Source organism: Phyllobates terribilis, unplaced genomic scaffold, assembly GCF_046119375.1.
Source record: "Phyllobates terribilis strain yellow unplaced genomic scaffold, ASM4611937v1 Scaffold_87__1_contigs__length_6367161, whole genome shotgun sequence".
NCBI lineage: Eukaryota > Metazoa > Chordata > Amphibia > Anura > Dendrobatidae > Phyllobates > Phyllobates terribilis.
Window position 1 is genome coordinate 6,184,237 of NW_027362847.1, and position 19,878 is coordinate 6,204,114.

The 19,878-nt window shown below is 43.1% G+C and overlaps 2 protein-coding genes across 2 annotated transcripts in view; one reads left to right on the forward strand and one right to left on the reverse strand.

Annotated features, from left to right (window-relative positions):
* LOC141197780 (microtubule-associated serine/threonine-protein kinase 3-like) overlaps window positions 1-5,023 on the forward strand; it is a 40,104-nt gene extending 35,081 nt beyond the window's left edge. The window contains exon 9 of the mRNA XM_073662866.1: window positions 4,932-5,023. Coding sequence (XP_073518967.1) covers window positions 4,932-5,023 — 92 coding nt within the window. The remainder of the gene's footprint in view (window positions 1-4,931) is intronic.
* Window positions 5,024-13,156: 8,133 nt separating this feature from the next.
* LOC141197781 (microtubule-associated serine/threonine-protein kinase 3-like) overlaps window positions 13,157-19,878 on the reverse strand; it is a 31,887-nt gene continuing 25,165 nt past the window's right edge. Inside the window, exon 8 of the mRNA XM_073662867.1 lies at window positions 13,157-13,248. Within this exon, the coding sequence (XP_073518968.1) occupies window positions 13,157-13,248 (92 nt within the window). The remainder of the gene's footprint in view (window positions 13,249-19,878) is intronic.

The window sequence follows — 19,878 nt, forward strand, 5'->3', positions numbered from 1 at the left end:
TGTTACATACAAATTATAGTAAGAAATATGTCCTCCTTTAGCAGATATGAGATTTTCAATGCGTTTTGGCATTGATTCTACCAAGTTTTTGCATAAATTCTTCCATTCTTCATCATGGAACCACACTTGTATGGCACTGTTTATCATGCGTTCTTTGGTTGTACAGTCCATTTTGCCAAGACGTCTCTTCACAATGCTCCACAAATTTTCTATAAGATTTAAGTCTGGTGAATTGCCAGGCCAGTCCAGCACTTTTACTTTATTTTCTTCCAGGAATTTCTTCACACACTTGGAATTGTGGCATGGAGAAAAAGTACACTAAACCACTCCTCACAGAAACAAGCTCTCAACTGAAGCTGAGGGGGCAGCTAGCTGTTATTTTCTGACTAAAACCAGTCAAACCACATTTTGTTACTCACGGTTGTACACTCACACCTGTTCAAAAAAGTTAAAACTGGTTTGAATCACTGACTGGTAACCAACTTACGATTTTACTTAAAAAATGCTTTGTCCCAATTAATTTGCACAGCACTGTATATAATCTGTAATATTATACTTATTAAGAAAGGCATCCATGCCCTTCTTAAATGTTAGTAGTGAATCCCTCATTACAACATCATGCGGCAGAGAGTTCCATAGTCTCACTGCTCTTACAGTAAAGAATCCACGTCTGTGATTATCATTAAACCTTCTTTCCTCCAGATGTAGAAGATGCCCCCTTGTCCCCGTCTCAGGCCTCAGAGTAAAAAGATCAGTAGAAAGGTCTTTGTACTGTCCCCTCATATACTTGTACATAGTAATAAGATCACCCCTAAGCCTTCGTTTTTCCAAACTAAATAACCCCGAGTGAAATTGATAAGAAAGTGTGTGTCATATGCGAGTGTACTTGAGAAACACTTACTAGAAAGTCACTGGATCTCTGTTTTGTCTTTCTCCAAGAGCTTCTTGGTCCTGACACATGTTCCATTGATCAAAGCATGAGAGAAGTTCCTGCAGACAAACCCTGAAAAACATAATGCGAGTCAGTTCTGACCAGATTGTCATCTACTTTTCTCAGAACGTCTACTTCTACTTCTCTTAACGTGAGAAAATGGCTGTGGATTTTTAACATTTCTTTTACTTTGTTAGTCCCCTTAGGCAACTTGAAACTGAACGTTAGATCACTTGTCTATATTCAAAAGTACTTTTGCATTGCTACATATAAAATCACTATTGCCTGTGAAGCCCAACCACAGAATGACAGTGGCATGTGAAGAGAACCTAGTATGTCCATATCCTCAAACGCTATTGACGCACCCCCTGGGCAGCGGGGTACTCGCCAACCGGGCCTTGATGGATTTGGGGGATGTCACAGTGGCTGGCCCATTCCGTGACCCAGGGTGGTCAGTCCAAAAATAAAAGGGGGGATAAAAATGTAAACCAAAAAGGGGAAGTAGGGTAGGTTTGTAAATGTTCGTGACGCCACCCGTGGTACCCGGTAATGACTACTGGCGCTGTGACAGTCCTCTGAGGCCGGTGTTCCGGGCAGCTTAGTTGGTGCTACTCTCCACGGGTAGAGTAGGCCTCAGGGCAGTGTAGATGTGATGTAGAGTGGTGGCGGGTGCTGTGCCGCTGTAGAAAGAACAGGCAGAGATAGCGGTTGAAGTCATCCGAGTCTTTACTCACTTTTTATCAGCTCAGAGCTTCTCTCTGCTGTCACACGGCGAGCTGCGGCCGCCAGGGTGGGGCTCAGCACTTTCCAGGTAGTTCAGGAGCACCTGCCAGGACCCCGCTCTAGTGTGTTCCTCTCTTGCTCAACTTCTCCCGCCGTGTGTTCCCCACTGAGTCCCGTACGGGTGCTGCAATCTCTCTATGGGCAACGTGTAGTTCCCGGACCGACTGGGCGCCCTTTTTGGTGACTTGTGGTGAGGCTGAGGCGTAAGGCTGGGTCCCTCTGGGTAAATTCAGATTAGGGCATACAGGTGGCGACTCCGCTCCATCCATATCCCCCTGGGATCCACATAAGCCTCCGGATTCTTCCGACAGAGACGTGAAGTACAAAGTCAGATTGGGGACCGGTTACCCCTCTTGCGGCCGGGTCCCTCTGGCTAGGCCAGAATAAGGTATGCAGGTGGTGGCTCCGCTCTGTCCATATCCCCTGGGATCCTTTCGCCTGTGAATCTTGACTCCTCTGCTCCCCTCCTGGGCCTCCTACTCTCAGGACCCTGACCGAGACAGAGCCTACAGCAACTCTGCCCTGCTCCTCGTCTCGAGGCCTGAGACCGAGGACTGTGGACCCTCAGCTGGCTGCAGCGTTGTGCTGTCTACCGACCAACGACCCACAACCAAAGACAATGATACCAAGATGGCCTCCATATATATATGATCCAGCTAAGTGCTCAAAATAAATGCTTCCTCCACCCTCACTCACTACATGGTTCCCCCCAACTCCTCCATTCCGGCCCGGGGCGGCACTATGGTGCATATAGGCCCCCTTCAGAACTGGAGTGGTGTAGTGTTGAGTGTGTGTTTGGGGTCCTGTATGGTACTCCATCCTTACCTGGAAGAGGAGATATCACACCCTTAAGTGGGGTGCAATAACTCTGTGGCGACTGAGCCCGCAGGGGCGCCACATTATTGACCTGCAGTGCAGGTTAATAGTATAGAAAAGTGCCCAACCGCTGTACTGAACGTGCAGCTCATGGGAAAAAAATGGAATTTAAATCATTCCAAGAACCTTTACTGGCCTTCAGTCATACAGGTGTGTACAAAGCATCTACAATTGCAGCCCATAGCACTGCGAGTGGCTCCTGCAAGCACGTGTGACGCTCATAGCCCTCCCTGGGAAGATGGGGGGGTACTCGGAGCCGGGTCAGATGTTGGGGAATGTAGCCGTGGCCTGGACCCGTTCCGTGCCCAGGGCCGTCACATTAAAAGATTTAATGGGCTTTCAGGGTTGGTGTTAATCGAGTGGTTGTATTGACTACACCACCTGTGGTGCCTGGTGATTCTCCACCAGCTCTGCATTCAGTCCTCTGAAGCGGGATGTAGCGGCAGCAGAAGATGGTACTACTCTCCACAGGCGGAGCAGGGCCTCAGGGCAGAGAGGACAAGAGGATGGGAGCTGTTGTGGAAGATGTTGTGCGGTGTAGTGCGGTGCCGCGTTGCAATAAGAAACCGGAGGCCATAGGGGTAGTCTTCCAAGCTTTACTCACGGTAGAATGCTCAGCTGCAAGGCTTCTCCCTGCTCCTCACGGCACGCTGCGGCCACCAGGACCGGGGGTCCGACAACCTCCGGGTAGTTCAGGTGCTTTGGTCAGGACCCCGCACCAGAGTGTTCCTAGACTTTCCCACTAGGTCCTCTCCTGTCCGTTTGTGGTGCGTGTACTAAGGCCGGGTCTCCCTCTGGACTATGCACAGAACAAGGGTACGGGTGGCGACTCCGCTCCGTTACCCGGTGGGATCCACTGAGCCTCCGGGCTTCTCTGACTAAGACTTGTAATGACAGAGTCAGATATCGGGGACCGGTACCCCTTTTGCAGCAGGAATCCCTCAGACTAGGCCAGAATAGTGAGGACAGGTGGCGTATACCGCTCTGTCTTCATCCCCCTGGGATCCTTTTGCCTGCGGAGCTATACTCCTCCGCTCCCCTCCAGACCTTCTTAAGTAAGGACCTTGACCGGGTAGAGACAGCCGTTAACTCTTGCCCGTTCCTCGACTCAAGGCCAGAGTTCGAGGACCGTGTCCCCATCAACTGCAGGTTCACACAGAAAGCCACGTTCAGCGATGAAGATCACAATCAAAGACCTTGAACTTAAGATGGCTGGCTATTAAATATGAATTTAGTACGTGTAACCTCTAAGTGTATCCTCCACCCTCACCCACTACTAGGTTCCCCCTTACTTTGGTTCCCCCATCTCCACTTATCCCGGCTGGGGCAGCACCCTGGTGCCTTAAAGCCCCCCTACAGGTGGGAGAGATGTAGTGTTGAATGCAGAGGTGGGGTCCTGACAGCTGCACCATCTTTACCTCGAAGGAGAGATACCACACCTCATTAAAGAGATGCAGTACCCCTTTGGCGACCGAACCCTCAGGGGCGCCACACACGCCCTGGCACTTTGACTGATAGCTGACTCTACAGTGATGCACTGCATCGCGAGAGGTCAAATTGCTAGGGTGTGCTTACAGCAGCCACTCGCATGTATGACTGAAAACCGGCAGTTCTTGTGATGAAGTCTATTTCTCTTTTCTCATCTCTCAAACAATCCTGCTATTACATATAGACGCTCAAAAAAATTAAAATATCTTCTGGTAAACAGCCACCTTGGGGGGCCAGCAGCTAAGGGTTTATTTGGATCCAAGGGCCCAAGCTGGGGCTGCCACCCATGTGGCTCTTGCGTGGCGTGCCTCAATATAGAGTCTACGAAAATCTTTACAAATTCAAATGGTACGAAGCAATATAAGATTACTCATACTATCACATGTACCACAGTTGGGGTGATCTACAGTGCAAAATGCCCTTGCAACAGAATATATGTAGGCCTTACATCAAGAGAACTCCGAAGAAGAATTAGAGAACGCGTCTTGGATATCAAGGCAGCAAAAGAAATTTACAATGTGGATGAGCTCAAGACATTACCGCGTCACTTTATGAAGTTTCATAACAGTGACCCTTCTGGTCTCCAGTTGAGTGGTTTTGATAGGGTCTACCCAGGCACTAGAGGAGGTAACTGGAAAAAAATCCTGGCACAGAAGGAGGCAAGGGGGATCACTGTGTTGAACACCTTAACCCTCCATGGTCTCAATGAGACAAATAGTTTTGTTTCATTTCTTTAATATTGTTGGGTGGTTCCTAGTGGAGTGCATTGTATTATGGTCATTTTACTTTTAATCTTATTTTAATTGTTTTTATTCGTTTATACTTACGTTTTCTTCTTTCCTTCTCTTCTTAGTTCTTTCGCCTGACGTTTGCTATTTTTCAGAGTTGGTCATCTTCTTGAGCGTCATCATCACCAGTGCATTTGAACCTCTTTTTATATTTTAAAGAATTTAAATATCTTCTAGTAATATATGTATAATGTCATGCATTTATGTGCCCCATGCCTTTTTGTTATATAAATATATTTTTCATCTCATCATATTTTTCACTATATATTCACTAGCACAATTGCACTGTATGGGTCATATTATATGATAGGTGTCACACTATCTATCATATATCATAGATATATAATTTTTTCATATGATATATATTCTCCTATAACATTTTCACGTTATTATCTCATATACGTCCCTGGTATCCTGTTATTAATTTCCAGGGCAGGTCCTTGTTAGCTAGTGGACTGAAAAAAAGGTAATTAGCTCATATCACCTGATACTCACAGGAATCCCAGGCTCACGGATTAGTGTCCAGCATAAACTTGTAAAGATATATAGAAAAAGTAAAATCCGGTGCCACAAGCGATAAATCCTTTATTCCAAAAATTAAAAATCACATGTCCCTAGGAGGGGAACAACTGGACGCGTTTCGAGGACACAGCCCCTTAATCGTCAGTATACAAATGAATTAAAAAACAACACATTTATAATAAAAACTGTGACCACCCCTAAGCATGTGTGATAGATTAGTATACACATTAGGATATTAACTCCTACTTAGACAAGATTTGCGTGCAACAAATTCTCATAGAATATACAGACAGAGTTAGGGGAAAAAAAAAACAAAAAAAAAACTTTTATGTAAATAATTTGCCATATAGATGCACAGAACAGAATATGCATATAATATTATAAATGCAAGTATATATATATATAATTCAATAAAAAAACATTAAATCTGATCTATAATTCATACCTTGCGGTATCCGTGCATTTAATTTCAATATCCACAATTTTTCTTTGTTATGGAGCATTTTCTCCCAATTACCGCCACGATGGGGACGTGGTACTCTCTCTATGCCTGTAATATTTAATGTGCTTATATTGCCCGCATGTACCTCTCTGAAATGTTTGGAGAGACCTGATAACCTGATGGATTTTGAGGCAGGATTTGCTCCTGTAATATGTTCTGATATTCTTGCCTTAAGGGCTCTGGTAGTGCGGCCTATATAATATTCTGAACAGCTGGCACAAGTTGCCATATAGACAACATGGGAGGTGTTACAATTTATATAAGACTCTATGTCATATTTTCTACCTGTATGTAAATCAGAGAAACTTGAACCCATAGCGACATATTTGCACATACAGCATCTATTTTCACCACATTTATACATGCCGACATATTTCAGCCAGGTGGGACTTTGTACTTTATTATCCAAAAATACGCTGGGTGACAACATATTGCGTAGATCCTGACCTTTCCTTGAAACCACCCTACAGCCTGCTTCCAATATATTAGACAATTTGTCATCCTGATATAATATGGGTAAGTTCTTGAGAAAGATTTGTTTAATGTTGTAAAAATGATCACTATATGGCGTAGAGAAAGTTAATGAAGATTTAGCCTTATTGGAACTATGTTTTACTGATTGTGTCAACAAACCTTCTCTATCTTTAGATATAGCTATAGATATAGCCCTATCGATCATCCATTTTTTATATCCCCTAGACCTCAGTCTCGCTGACATGGTTTTAGTTTCCTCCTCAAAACACTCTTGTTCACTGCAATTGCGTCTAGCTCTAATGAACTCACCCACTGGTAAATTTTTTATAACATGTTTTGGGTGGCTGCTTTCAGCTCTCAAGAGAGAATTGCCGCTAAGGGGCTTGCGGTAAAGTTTAGAGGCAATTTTCCCTGTACTCACACAACCAGTCAATACGACATCCAAAAACGGAGTGGACTCCTTGTGAATCTCCATAGTGAATTTCAAATTGTAGTTGTTATTCTCCAGATAATTTAGAAATTCAGTAACAGGTGGTGCGGGAGACCCCGATGACAGACCCCATATGAGGATCATGTCATCAATGAATCTCCCGCACCACCGAATATTGTTCCTATATGGACAACATTCATTGAAAATATATTCTTCCTCCCATCTTTTCATATAAACATTGGCCAGTGAAGGGGAAAACTTAGAGCCCATCGGACAACCGCAAAGCTGTAAGTAAAATTTATCATTGAAGATGAAAAAATTACTCTTCAAAAGAAATTCCAAACTCAAAAGCAAAAATTCCTTGACACCATCAGTAAAAATGTCAGTTAGATTCAAAAAATATTGCACAACCCTCAATGCCTTATCGTGAGGTATTGAGGAATACAACTGGACAACATCACATGTTATCCAATTACAGTCCTCCTGCCAAGACATAAGATTAATGGCCTGCATTAAATGCTGAGTATCTTTTATCATACCTGGTGATCCCTCCAGTAAGACACGCAATCTGGAATCCACCCACCCTGAAAGTCTCTCATGGAGGGTATGTATACCCGCCACGATTGGCCTCAGGGGAGGTGGAAACACTGACTTATGCGTCTTAGGGAGGGCATGAAAAATCGGAATAACAGGCTGATCTGGAGACAAAAATTCCTTCATTTTGGAATCAATGGCTCCAAGAGCTACTCCTTCCTCCAGTAGCCTGTTTAATTTTATAGTAAAATTCTTTGTGGGATCAGAGACTAAGGGGCGGTAGGTGGTGGAATCAGATAATATATCCTCTACCAATTTTTTATATAATCCTGAATCCAGAATCACCACCGAACCCCCCTTGTCTGAAGGTCTAATGACAATGGTAGAATTAGCCCTTAGGGAAATTATTGCTTCCCTTTCCCTTTTGGAAAGATTATTTGATACTCTCAATTTTCCATCATCCAAGAGATTATTTAGATCCCTTTCCATTGCGGCTTGAAAGGAATCCATAGCTGGTATCCTCGCCGCAATGGGATAATAACTTTCGTTGGATGTAGCAAAATTGGATATTTCCAAGTCACTTACCCATATTATATCAGGATGACAAATTGTCTAATATATTGGAAGCAGGCTGTAGGGTGGTTTCAAGGAAAGGTCAGGATCTACGCAATATGTTGTCACCCAGCGTTTTTTTGGATAATAAAGTACAAAGTCCCACCTGGCTGAAATATGTCGGCATGTATAAATGTGGTGAAAATAGATGCTGTATGTGCAAATATGTCGCTATGGGTTCAAGTTTCTCTGATTTACATACAGGTAGAAAATATGACATAGAGTCTTATATACATTGTAACACCTCCCATGTTGTCTATATGGCAACTTGTGCCAGCTGTTCAGAATATTATATAGGCCGCACTACCAGAGCCCTTAAGGCAAGAATATCAGAACATATTACAGGAGCAAATCCTGCCTCAAAATCCATCAGGTTATCAGGTCTCTCCAAACATTTCAGAGAGGTACATGCGGGCAATATAAGTACATTAAATATTACAGGCATAGAGAGAGTACCACGTCCCCATCGTGGCGGTAATTGGGAGAAAATGCTCCATAACAAAGAAAAATTGTGGATATTGAAATTAAATGCACGGATACCGCAAGGTATGAATTATAGATCAGATTTAATGTTTTTTTATTGAATTATATATATATATACTTGCATTTATAATATTATATGCATATTCTGTTCTGTGCATCTATATGGCAAATTATTTACATAAAAGTTTTTTTTTTTTTCTTGTTTTTTCCCCCTAAGTCTATGTCTGTATATTCTATGAGAATTTGTTGCACGCAAATCTTGTCTAAGTAGGAGTTAATATCCTAATGTGTATACTAATCTATCACACATGCTTAGGGGTGGTCACAGTTTTTATTATAAATGTGTTGTTTTTTAATTCATTTGTATACTGACGATTAAGGGGCTGTGTCCTCGAAACGCGACCAGTTGTTCCCCTCCTAGGGACATGTGATTTTTCATTTCTGGAATAAAGGATTTATCGCTTGTGGCACCGGATTTTACTTTTTCTATATATCCTTACAAGTGTATGCTGGACACTAATCCGTGAGCCTGGGATTCCTGTGAGTATCAGGTGATATGAGCTAATTACCTTTTTTTCAGTCCACTAGTACTCAGCATAGCTCTCACCTCTCACATTTTTAAGACATTGCTCTTTTCATTTGGGCTGGTTAAATCTCACCCATGGAATCCACGCGAGACTACCTATCATTATGCCGGGATTTGCGTGCAAAAAAACTGGACTCTATTTTCTCTGGTGGTGGAAATATGGACAGGAGTGCTCCTGAAATTCATGAGGCATTTTTTACTTTGGAAAAAGCTTTGATTCAGCATCTAAAGGTTTGGTGGGATCATGCCACCTTGAAGAAATACGTCTTGAAAAAGATGATTCCTCGAGGCCTCCGTATTAAAAAGATTGCAACTACTCCGTTCAGTGATGAATTTACAAGTAAGTGGAACGATGTTCTTTCGGAATGTTCTTTTAAATTAATGAATCTTATCATTTTGGAGGAGGAAAATAAATTGGAGTCTTTAGAGAATGATATCAAGGTTTTGCAAGATGCAGCGGATAAGTTTATTTCTCAGAATGTATATGAATCACTATATGAGAATATGCATAAAAAAATTGATGAACTTGAAAAGACTATCACTGATTTAAAAAGTTCCAAGTACAAACGAGATTTAAAAGACTATGAAAGTAATTCTGTCTATGTATGGAAACATCGTACTCCTGGAAAAACTCGTTTTTTATCTACCGCTAGCACACCTAAAACTCCTAAACATTCCACAAAATCAGGCACCATAAAATCCATTCTGAGAAATCCACCTGAACAAGTGAGCAACCGTAATGTGAGTTTTTCTTCACCTGTCTCATCAGCAAGTACAGATGAATCAGATGTGCCGTTTTCTGGTCAGGATGGAAATGGCTCTTTTAGAGCATACAATACTAGATATGCCTCCACATCTGCTGTTTCAAAAAACTGCTACAAAGGCCGAAAAGGCGCTCACGGAGAAGGAGGAAAAGAGAAACACAGGAAATAAATAACATAGATATAGTTTCTGTTCACAATTTATCTGCTTGCATTTTTTCTGAACATGAACTTAAAGTTTTGGAGAAAGATTTAAATTTTGTACCTAATAAAAATGCTGATTTATTTCAAACATTGAAGGATGTAAACAAGAAATTTAGCAGTTAAAAGACATTTTTATGATAGAAACATCCTTCAGGTCTCTACAGATCATGATTGTGTCCCTCCTATATTGCCTGACTGTTATCCATTACATATGGGGTTACAGGAAACCATGTGCATCAAGGATTTACATCATTTGGAAAACAATGTTAAGATCAAAAAATGTATGAAATTAAGAAATGACTTGGAAATATTCAATTTTGCTACATCCAACGAAAGTTATTATCCCATTGCGGCGAGGATACCAGCTATGGATTCCTTTCAAGCCGCAATGGAAAGGGATCTAAATAATCTCTTGGATGATGGAAAATTGAGAGTATCAAATAATCTTTCCAAAAGGGAAAGGGAAGCAATAATTTCCCTAAGGGCTAATTCTACCATTGTCATTAGACCTTCAGACAAGGGGGGTTCGGTGGTGATTCTGGATTCAGGATTATATAAAAAATTGGTAGAGGATATATTATCTGATTCCACCACCTACCGCCCCTTAGTCTCTGATCCCACAAAGAATTTTACTATAAAATTAAACAGGCTACTGGAGGAAGGAGTAGCTCTTGGAGCCATTGATTCCAAAATGAAGGAATTTTTGTCTCCAGATCAGCCTGTTATTCCGATTTTTCATGCCCTCCCTAAGACGCATAAGTCAGTGTTTCCACCTCCCCTGAGGCCAATCGTGGCGGGTATACATACCCTCCATGAGAGACTTTCAGGGTGGGTGGATTCCAGATTGCGTGTCTTACTGGAGGGATCACCAGGTATGATAAAAGATACTCAGCATTTAATGCAGGCCATTAATCTTATGTCTTGGCAGGAGGACTGTAATTGGATAACATGTGATGTTGTCCAGTTGTATTCCTCAATACCTCACGATAAGGCATTGAGGGTTGTGCAATATTTTTTGAATCTAACTGACATTTTTACTGATGGTGTCAAGGAATTTTTGCTTTTGAGTTTGGAATTTCTTTTGAAGAGTAATTTTTTCATCTTCAATGATAAATTTTACTTACAGCTTTGCGGTTGTCCGATGGGCTCTAAGTTTTCCCCTTCACTGGCCAATGTTTATATGAAAAGATGGGAGGAAGAATATATTTTCAATGAATGTTGTCCATATAGGAACAATATTCGGTGGTGCGGGAGATTCATTGATGACATGATCCTCATATGGGGTCTGTCATCGGGGTCTCCCGCACCACCTGTTACTGAATTTCTAAATTATCTGGAGAATAACAACTACAATTTGAAATTCACTATGGAGATTCACAAGGAGTCCACTCCGTTTTTGGATGTCGTATTGACTGGTTGTGTGAGTACAGGGAAAATTGCCTCTAAACTTTACCGCAAGCCCCTTAGCGGCAATTCTCTCTTGAGAGCTGAAAGCAGCCACCCAAAACATGTTATAAAAAATTTACCAGTGGGTGAGTTCATTAGAGCTAGACGCAATTGCAGTGAACAAGAGTGTTTTGAGGAGGAAACTAAAACCATGTCAGCGAGACTGAGGTCTAGGGGATATAAAAAATGGATGATCGATAGGGCTATATCTATAGCTACATTTAAAGATAGAGAAGGTTTGTTGACACAATCAGTAAAACATAGTTCCAATAAGGCTAAATCTTCATTAACTTTCTCTACGCCATATAGTGATCATTTTTACAACATTAAACAAATCTTTCTCAAGAACTTACCCATATTATATCAGGATGACAAATTGTCTAATATATTGGAAGCAGGCTGTAGGGTGGTTTCAAGGAAAGGTCAGGATCTACGCAATATGTTGTCACCCAGCGTATTTTTGGATAATAAAGTACAAAGTCCCACCTGGCTGAAATATGTCGGCATGTATAAATGTGGTGAAAATAGATGCTGTATGTGCAAATATGTCGCTATGGGTTCAAGTTTCTCTGATTTACATACAGGTAGAAAATATGACATAGAGTCTTATATAAATTGTAACACCTCCCATATTGTCTATATGGCAACTTGTGCCAGCTGTTCAGAATATTCTATAGGCCGCACTACCAGAGCCCTTAAGGCAAGAATATCAGAACATATTACAGGAGCAAATCCTGCCTCAAAATCCATCAGGTTATCAGGTCTCTCCAAACATTTCAGAGAGGTACATGCGGGCAATATAAGCACATTAAATATTACAGGCATAGAGAGAGTACCACGTCCCCATCGTGGCGGTAATTGGGAAAAAATGCTCCATAACAAAGAAAAATTGTGGATATTGAAATTAAATGCACGGATACCGCAAGGTATGAATTATAGATCAGATTTAATGTTTTTTTATTGAATTATATATATATATACTTGCATTTATAATATTATATGCATATTCTGTTCTGTGCATCTATATGGCAAATTATTTACATAAAAGTTTTTTTTTTGTTTTTTTTTTCCCCTAACTCTGTCTGTATATTCTATGAGAATTTGTTGCACGCAAATCTTGTCTAAGTAGGAGTTAATATCCTAATGTGTATACTAATCTATCACACATGCTTAGGGGTGGTCACAGTTTTTATTATAAATGTGTTGTTTTTTAATTCATTTGTATACTGACGATTAAGGGGCTGTGTCCTCGAAACGCGTCCAGTTGTTCCCCTCCTAGGGACATGTGATTTTTAATTTTTGGAATAAAGGATTTATCGCTTGTGGCACCGGATTTTACTTTTTCTATATATCCTTACAAGTGTATGCTGGACACTAATCCGTGAGCCTGGGATTCCTGTGAGTATCAGGTGATATGAGCTAATTACCTTTTTTTCAGTCCACTAGCTAACAAGGACCTGCCCTGGAAATTAATAACAGGATACCAGGGACGTATATGAGATAATAACGTGAAAATGTTATAGGAGAATATATATCATATGAAAAAATTATATATCTATGATATATGATAGATAGTGTGACACCTATCATATAATATGACCCATACAGTGCAATTGTGCTAGTGAATATATAGTGAAAAATATGATGAGATGAAAAATATATTTATATAACAAAAAGGCATGGGGCACATAAATGCATGACATTATACATATATTACTAGAAGATATTTAAATTCTTTAAAATATAAAAAGAGGTTCAAATGCACTGGTGATGATGACGCTCAAGAAGATGACCAACTCTGAAAAATAGCAAACGTCAGGCGAAAGAACTAAGAAGAGAAGGAAAGAAGAAAACGTAAGTATAAACGAATAAAAACAATTAAAATAAGATTAAAAGTAAAATGACCATAATACAATGCACTCCACTAGGAACCACCCAACAATATTAAAGAAATGAAACAAAACTATTTGTCTCATTGAGACCATGGAGGGTTAAGGTGTTCAACACAGTGATCCCCCTTGCCTCCTTCTGTGCCAGGATTTTTTTCCAGTTACCTCCTCTAGTGCCTGGGTAGACCCTATCAAAACCACTCAACTGGAGACCAGAAGGGTCACTGTTATGAAACTTCATAAAGTGACGCGGTAATGTCTTGAGCTCATCCACATTGTAAATTTCTTTTGCTGCCTTGATATCCAAGACGCGTTCTCTAGTTCTTCTTCGGAGTTCTCTTGATGTAAGGCCTACATATATTCTGTTGCAAGGGCATTTTGCACTGTAGATCACCCCAACTGTGGTACATGTGATAGTATGAGTAATCTTATATTGCTTCGTACCATTTGAATTTGTAAAGATTTTCGTAGACTCTTTATTGAGGCACGCCACGCAAGAGCCACATGGGTGGCAGCCCCAGCTTGGGCCCTTGGATCCAAATAAACCCTTAGCTGCTGGCCCCCCAAGGTGGCTGTTTACCAGAAGATATTTTAATTTTTTTGAGCGTCTATATGTAATAGCAGGATTGTTTGAGAGATGAGAAGAGAGAAATAGACTTCATCACAAGAACTGCCGGTTTTCAGTCATACATGCGAGTGGCTGCTGTAAGCACACCCTAGCAATTTGACCTCTCGCGATGCAGTGCATCACTGTAGAGTCAGCTATCAGTCAAAGTGCCAGGGCGTGTGTGGCGCCCCTGAGGGTTCGGTCGCCAAAGGGGTACTGCATCTCTTTAATGAGGTGTGGTATCTCTCCTTCGAGGTAAAGATGGTGCAGCTGTCAGGACCCCACCTCTGCATTCAACACTACATCTCTCCCACCTGTAGGGGGGCTTTAAGGCACCAGGGTGCTGCCCCAGCCGGGATAAGTGGAGATGGGGGAACCAAAGTAAGGGGGAACCTAGTAGTGGGTGAGGGTGGAGGATACACTTAGAGGTTACACGTACTAAATTCATATTTAATAGCCAGCCATCTTAAGTTCAAGGTCTTTGATTGTGATCTTCATCGCTGAACGTGGCTTTCTGTGTGAACCTGCAGTTGATGGGGACACGGTCCTCGAACTCTGGCCTTGAGTCGAGGAACGGGCAAGAGTTAACGGCTGTCTCTACCCGGTCAAGGTCCTTACTTAAGAAGGTCTGGAGGGGAGCGGAGGAGTATAGCTCCGCAGGCAAAAGGATCCCAGGGGGATGAAGACAGAGCGGTATACGCCACCTGTCCTCACTATTCTGGCCTAGTCTGAGGGATTCCTGCTGCAAAAGGGGTACCGGTCCCCGATATCTGACTCTGTCATTACAAGTCTTAGTCAGAGAAGCCCGGAGGCTCAGTGGATCCCACCGGGTAACGGAGCGGAGTCGCCACCCGTACCCTTGTTCTGTGCATAGTCCAGAGGGAGACCCGGCCTTAGTACACGCACCACAAACGGACAGGAGAGGACCTAGTGGGAAAGTCTAGGAACACTCTGGTGCGGGGTCCTGACCAAAGCACCTGAACTACCCGGAGGTTGTCGGACCCCCGGTCCTGGTGGCCGCAGCGTGCCGTGAGGAGCAGGGAGAAGCCTTGCAGCTGAGCATTCTACCGTGAGTAAAGCTTGGAAGACTACCCCTATGGCCTCCGGTTTCTTATTGCAACGCGGCACCGCACTACACCGCACAACATCTTCCACAACAGCTCCCATCCTCTTGTCCTCTCTGCCCTGAGGCCCTGCTCCGCCTGTGGAGAGTAGTACCATCTTCTGCTGCCGCTACATCCCGCTTCAGAGGACTGAATGCAGAGCTGGTGGAGAATCACCAGGCACCACAGGTGGTGTAGTCAATACAACCACTCGATTAACACCAACCCTGAAAGCCCATTAAATCTTTTAATGTGACGGCCCTGGGCACGGAACGGGTCCAGGCCACGGCTACATTCCCCAACATCTGACCCGGCTCCGAGTACCCCCCCATCTTCCCAGGGAGGGCTATGAGCGTCACACGTGCTTGCAGGAGCCACTCGCAGTGCTATGGGCTGCAATTGTAGATGCTTTGTACACACCTGTATGACTGAAGGCCAGTAAAGGTTCTTGGAATGATTTAAATTCCATTTTTTTCCCATGAGCTGCACGTTCAGTACAGCGGTTGGGCACTTTTCTATACTATTAACCTGCACTGCAGGTCAATAATGTGGCGCCCCTGCGGGCTCAGTCGCCACAGAGTTATTGCACCCCACTTAAGGGTGTGATATCTCCTCTTCCAGGTAAGGATGGAGTACCATACAGGACCCCAAACACACACTCAACACTACACCACTCCAGTTCTGAAGGGGGCCTATATGCACCATAGTGCCGCCCCGGGCCGGAATGGAGGAGTTGGGGGGAACCATGTAGTGAGTGAGGGTGGAGGAAGCATTTATTTTGAGCACTTAGCTGGATCATATATATATGGAGGCCATCTTGGTATCATTGTCTTTGGTTGTGGGTCGTTGGTCGGTAGACAGCACAACGCTGCAGCCAGCTGAGGGTCCACAGTCCTCGGTCTCAGGCCTCGAGACGAGGAGCAGGGCAGAGTTGCTGTAGGCTCTGTCTCGGTCAGGGTCCTGAGAGTAGGAGGCCCAGGAGGGGAGCAGAGGAGTCAAGATTCACAGGCGAAAGGATCCCAGGGGATATGGACAGAGCGGAGCCACCACCTGCATACCTTATTCTGGCCTAGCCAGAGGGACCCGGCCGCAAGAGGGGTAACCGGTCCCCAATCTGACTTTGTACTTCACGTCTCTGTCGGAAGAATCCGGAGGCTTATGTGGATCCCAGGGGGATATGGATGGAGCGGAGTCGCCACCTGTATGCCCTAATCTGAATTTACCCAGAGGGACCCAGCCTTACGCCTCAGCCTCACCACAAGTCACCAAAAAGGGCGCCCAGTCGGTCCGGGAACTACACGTTGCCCATAGAGAGATTGCAGCACCCGTACGGGACTCAGTGGGGAACACACGGCGGGAGAAGTTGAGCAAGAGAGGAACACACTAGAGCGGGGTCCTGGCAGGTGCTCCTGAACTACCTGGAAAGTGCTGAGCCCCACCCTGGCGGCCGCAGCTCGCCGTGTGACAGCAGAGAGAAGCTCTGAGCTGATAAAAAGTGAGTAAAGACTCGGATGACTTCAACCGCTATCTCTGCCTGTTCTTTCTACAGCGGCACAGCACCCGCCACCACTCTACATCACATCTACACTGCCCTGAGGCCTACTCTACCCGTGGAGAGTAGCACCAACTAAGCTGCCCGGAACACCGGCCTCAGAGAACTGTCGCAGCGCCGGTAGTCATTACCGGGTACCACGGGTGGCGTCACGAACATTTACAAACCTACCCTACTTCCCCTTTTTAGTTTACATTTTTATCTCCCCTTTTATTTTTGGACTGACCACCCTGGGTCACGGAATGTGACATCCCCCAAATCCATCAAGGCCCGGTTGGCGAGTACCCCGCTGCCCAGGGGGCGCGTCAATAGCGTTTGAGGATATGGACATACTAGGTTCTCTTCACATGCCACTGTCATTCTGAGGTTGGGCTTCACAGGCAATAGTGATTTTATATGTAGCAATGCAAAAGTACTTTTGAATATAGACAAGTGATCTAACGTTCAGTTTCAAGTTGCCTAAGGGGACTAACAAAGTAAAAGAAATGTTAAAAATCCACAGCCATTTTCTCACGTTAAGAGAAGTAGAAGTAGACGTTCTGAGAAAAGTAGATGACAATCTGGTCAGAACTGACTCGCATTATGTTTTTCAGGGTTTGTCTGCAGGAACTTCTCTCATGCTTTGATCAATGGAACATGTGTCAGGACCAAGAAGCTCTTGGAGAAAGACAAAACAGAGATCCAGTGACTTTCTAGTAAGTGTTTCTCAAGTACACTCGCATATGACACACACTTTCTTATCAATTTCACTCGGGGTTATTTAGTTTGGAAAAACGAAGGCTTAGGGGTGATCTTATTACTATGTACAAGTATATGAGGGGACAGTACAAAGACCTTTCTACTGATCTTTTTACTCTGAGGCCTGAGACGCCGACAAGGGGGCATCTTCTACATCTGGAGGAAAGAAGGTTTAATGATAATCACAGACGTGGATTCTTTACTGTAAGAGCAGTGAGACTATGGAACTCTCTGCCGCATGATGTTGTAATGAGGGATTCACTACTAACATTTAAGAAGGGCATGGATGCCTTTCTTAATAAGTATAATATTACAGATTATATACAGTGCTGTGCAAATTAATTGGGACAAAGCATTTTTTAAGTAAAATCGTAAGTTGGTTACCAGTCAGTGATTCAAACCAGTTTTAACTTTTTTGAACAGGTGTGAGTGTACAACCGTGAGTAACAAAATGTGGTTTGACTGGTTTTAGTCAGAAAATAACAGCTAGCTGCCCCCTCAGCTTCAGTTGAGAGCTTGTTTCTGTGAGGAGTGGTTTAGTGTACTTTTTCTCCATGCCACAATTCCAAGTGTGTGAAGAAATTCCTGGAAGAAAATAAAGTAAAAGTGCTGGACTGGCCTGGCAATTCACCAGACTTAAATCTTATAGAAAATTTGTGGAGCATTGTGAAGAGACGTCTTGGCAAAATGGACTGTACAACCAAAGAACGCATGATAAACAGTGCCATACAAGTGTGGTTCCATGATGAAGAATGGAAGAATTTATGCAAAAACTTGGTAGAATCAATGCCAAAACGCATTGAAAATCTCATATCTGCTAAAGGAGGACATATTTCTTACTATAATTTGTATGTAACAGTGCATTATAACATTTTATTATTAAATATTCAAAAATATGGGTTTTTTTGGCTTTGTCCCAATTAATTTGCACAGCACTGTATACTAGATTCCTTGATAGGGCGTTGATCCAGGGAACTAGTCTGATTGTCGTATGGAGTCAGGAAGGAATTTTTTTCCCCAATGTGGAGCTTAGTGTTTGCCACATGGTTTTTTTTTGCCTTCCTCTGGATCAGCATGTTAGGCTATGGCTTGAACTAGATGGACTTATTTTTTAAGGTTGAAGGATGACTGTTACTATGTATATGTGTAAACAGATGTTAAGAAAAATTATTTTTTGCCTCATTTCTTTTAGGTATTGAAAATTCAAGCACAGCACATACCATCGTGTGTTTCCTCTTCAAAGTACCAGCCAAACTGTAAGTTACTCACAAAACACACAGACTGACACAGCAGCCATTTTTAGTTTTTACAATTACTTGAAAACTTTATGCCAATTTCCCCTTCAACTAAGGGGGCATTTACTTTTTTCCCTGTATGATGTTACCCAATAATGTGCAGGAGGTGTCAGGCAGAGGATAAAGCGCACAATCGCAGAGGGTATGAGAGCTGGCTTTCTCTGTATATAATACTCTTGTCTAACTAGTTAAAAAAAAAATCTGCCTTCTATTGATTGCTGTGCAGTGGTGTATGATTCTATATACTGCTCTGCATCCATCCCAGGCTTTGGGGAATAACTTTCAGGCACCTGGGCTAAATGCTGAGCGCTGTTTGTTACAAGTGCTGATGGCACATTACAGTTCTTGTCTCACAGCAGCAGGACAGTACTGAGATGAGAGCTGCAGTGTCCGATCAGCACGTGTCACATACAGCGCTCAGCATCTACCTCAGGTACCAGGGCATTATTCCACACAGCCTGAGATAGATGCAGAGCAGTATATGGAATCACACACTTCTGCTCTCCTCCGCCTGCACAGTAATCACTGATAGTGACAGTTTTGTCACCTGGTTAAAGCCCCACTCCAGGGTTTGTTTTTTTTTATTTCAGCGCTGGTGTGGTGCAACTAAACTAGTGGTTCCTTAACCCTATTATTATACTTACTAGCCACTGTCTTCAGCTCTTCCCAGCGCCGCTTCAGTCCCACAGCCATGTTTTGACTGCAACTTTGGACTGACCTGAAGTAATGGTCAGAAGCTCTCAGTGTAAGTGTGGGGGCCTGTTGCTGGCCTTGTTCTGGATCTCATGGGCTTAAATTGAGTTCTGACTTCCTGATAGGCCAGCAAACACTGGAGCAAGCTGGCAGGTCACAAACTGCTGGAGAACGTCAGGAGCCTCACGGAATACAGATGAAGATGCCGGTTGGTAAGGATGAGACTAGGGGCAGGGAACTTAGATTAGTGGCTCTACTCCAGTGCCGTAATACAAAAAAACTGCAGTATTGCTTTAAACATGAGTCTTATATTACTCAGAAAAGGTGAGGTCTTGCCTTAATCTGTTGGTTTTTCTTTTTTTTTTCCTTCATGCCTCCAGTTTGGTTGGTCAGCCTCATACAGGGGAAATGGGTGACACTTCCAGAGACAAATCTTTACTAACATCCCTAGGCTAAAGTTCAAATTAACCTATTAAATGTAGCAAGTAACATACCCCAAAACTATCTGGTATGCTGGAGCTTAGGCTTAGGGAGAGGATACTTTGCTTCTACAGTTTATGGTTCTGACAGCTTTTGAAAAA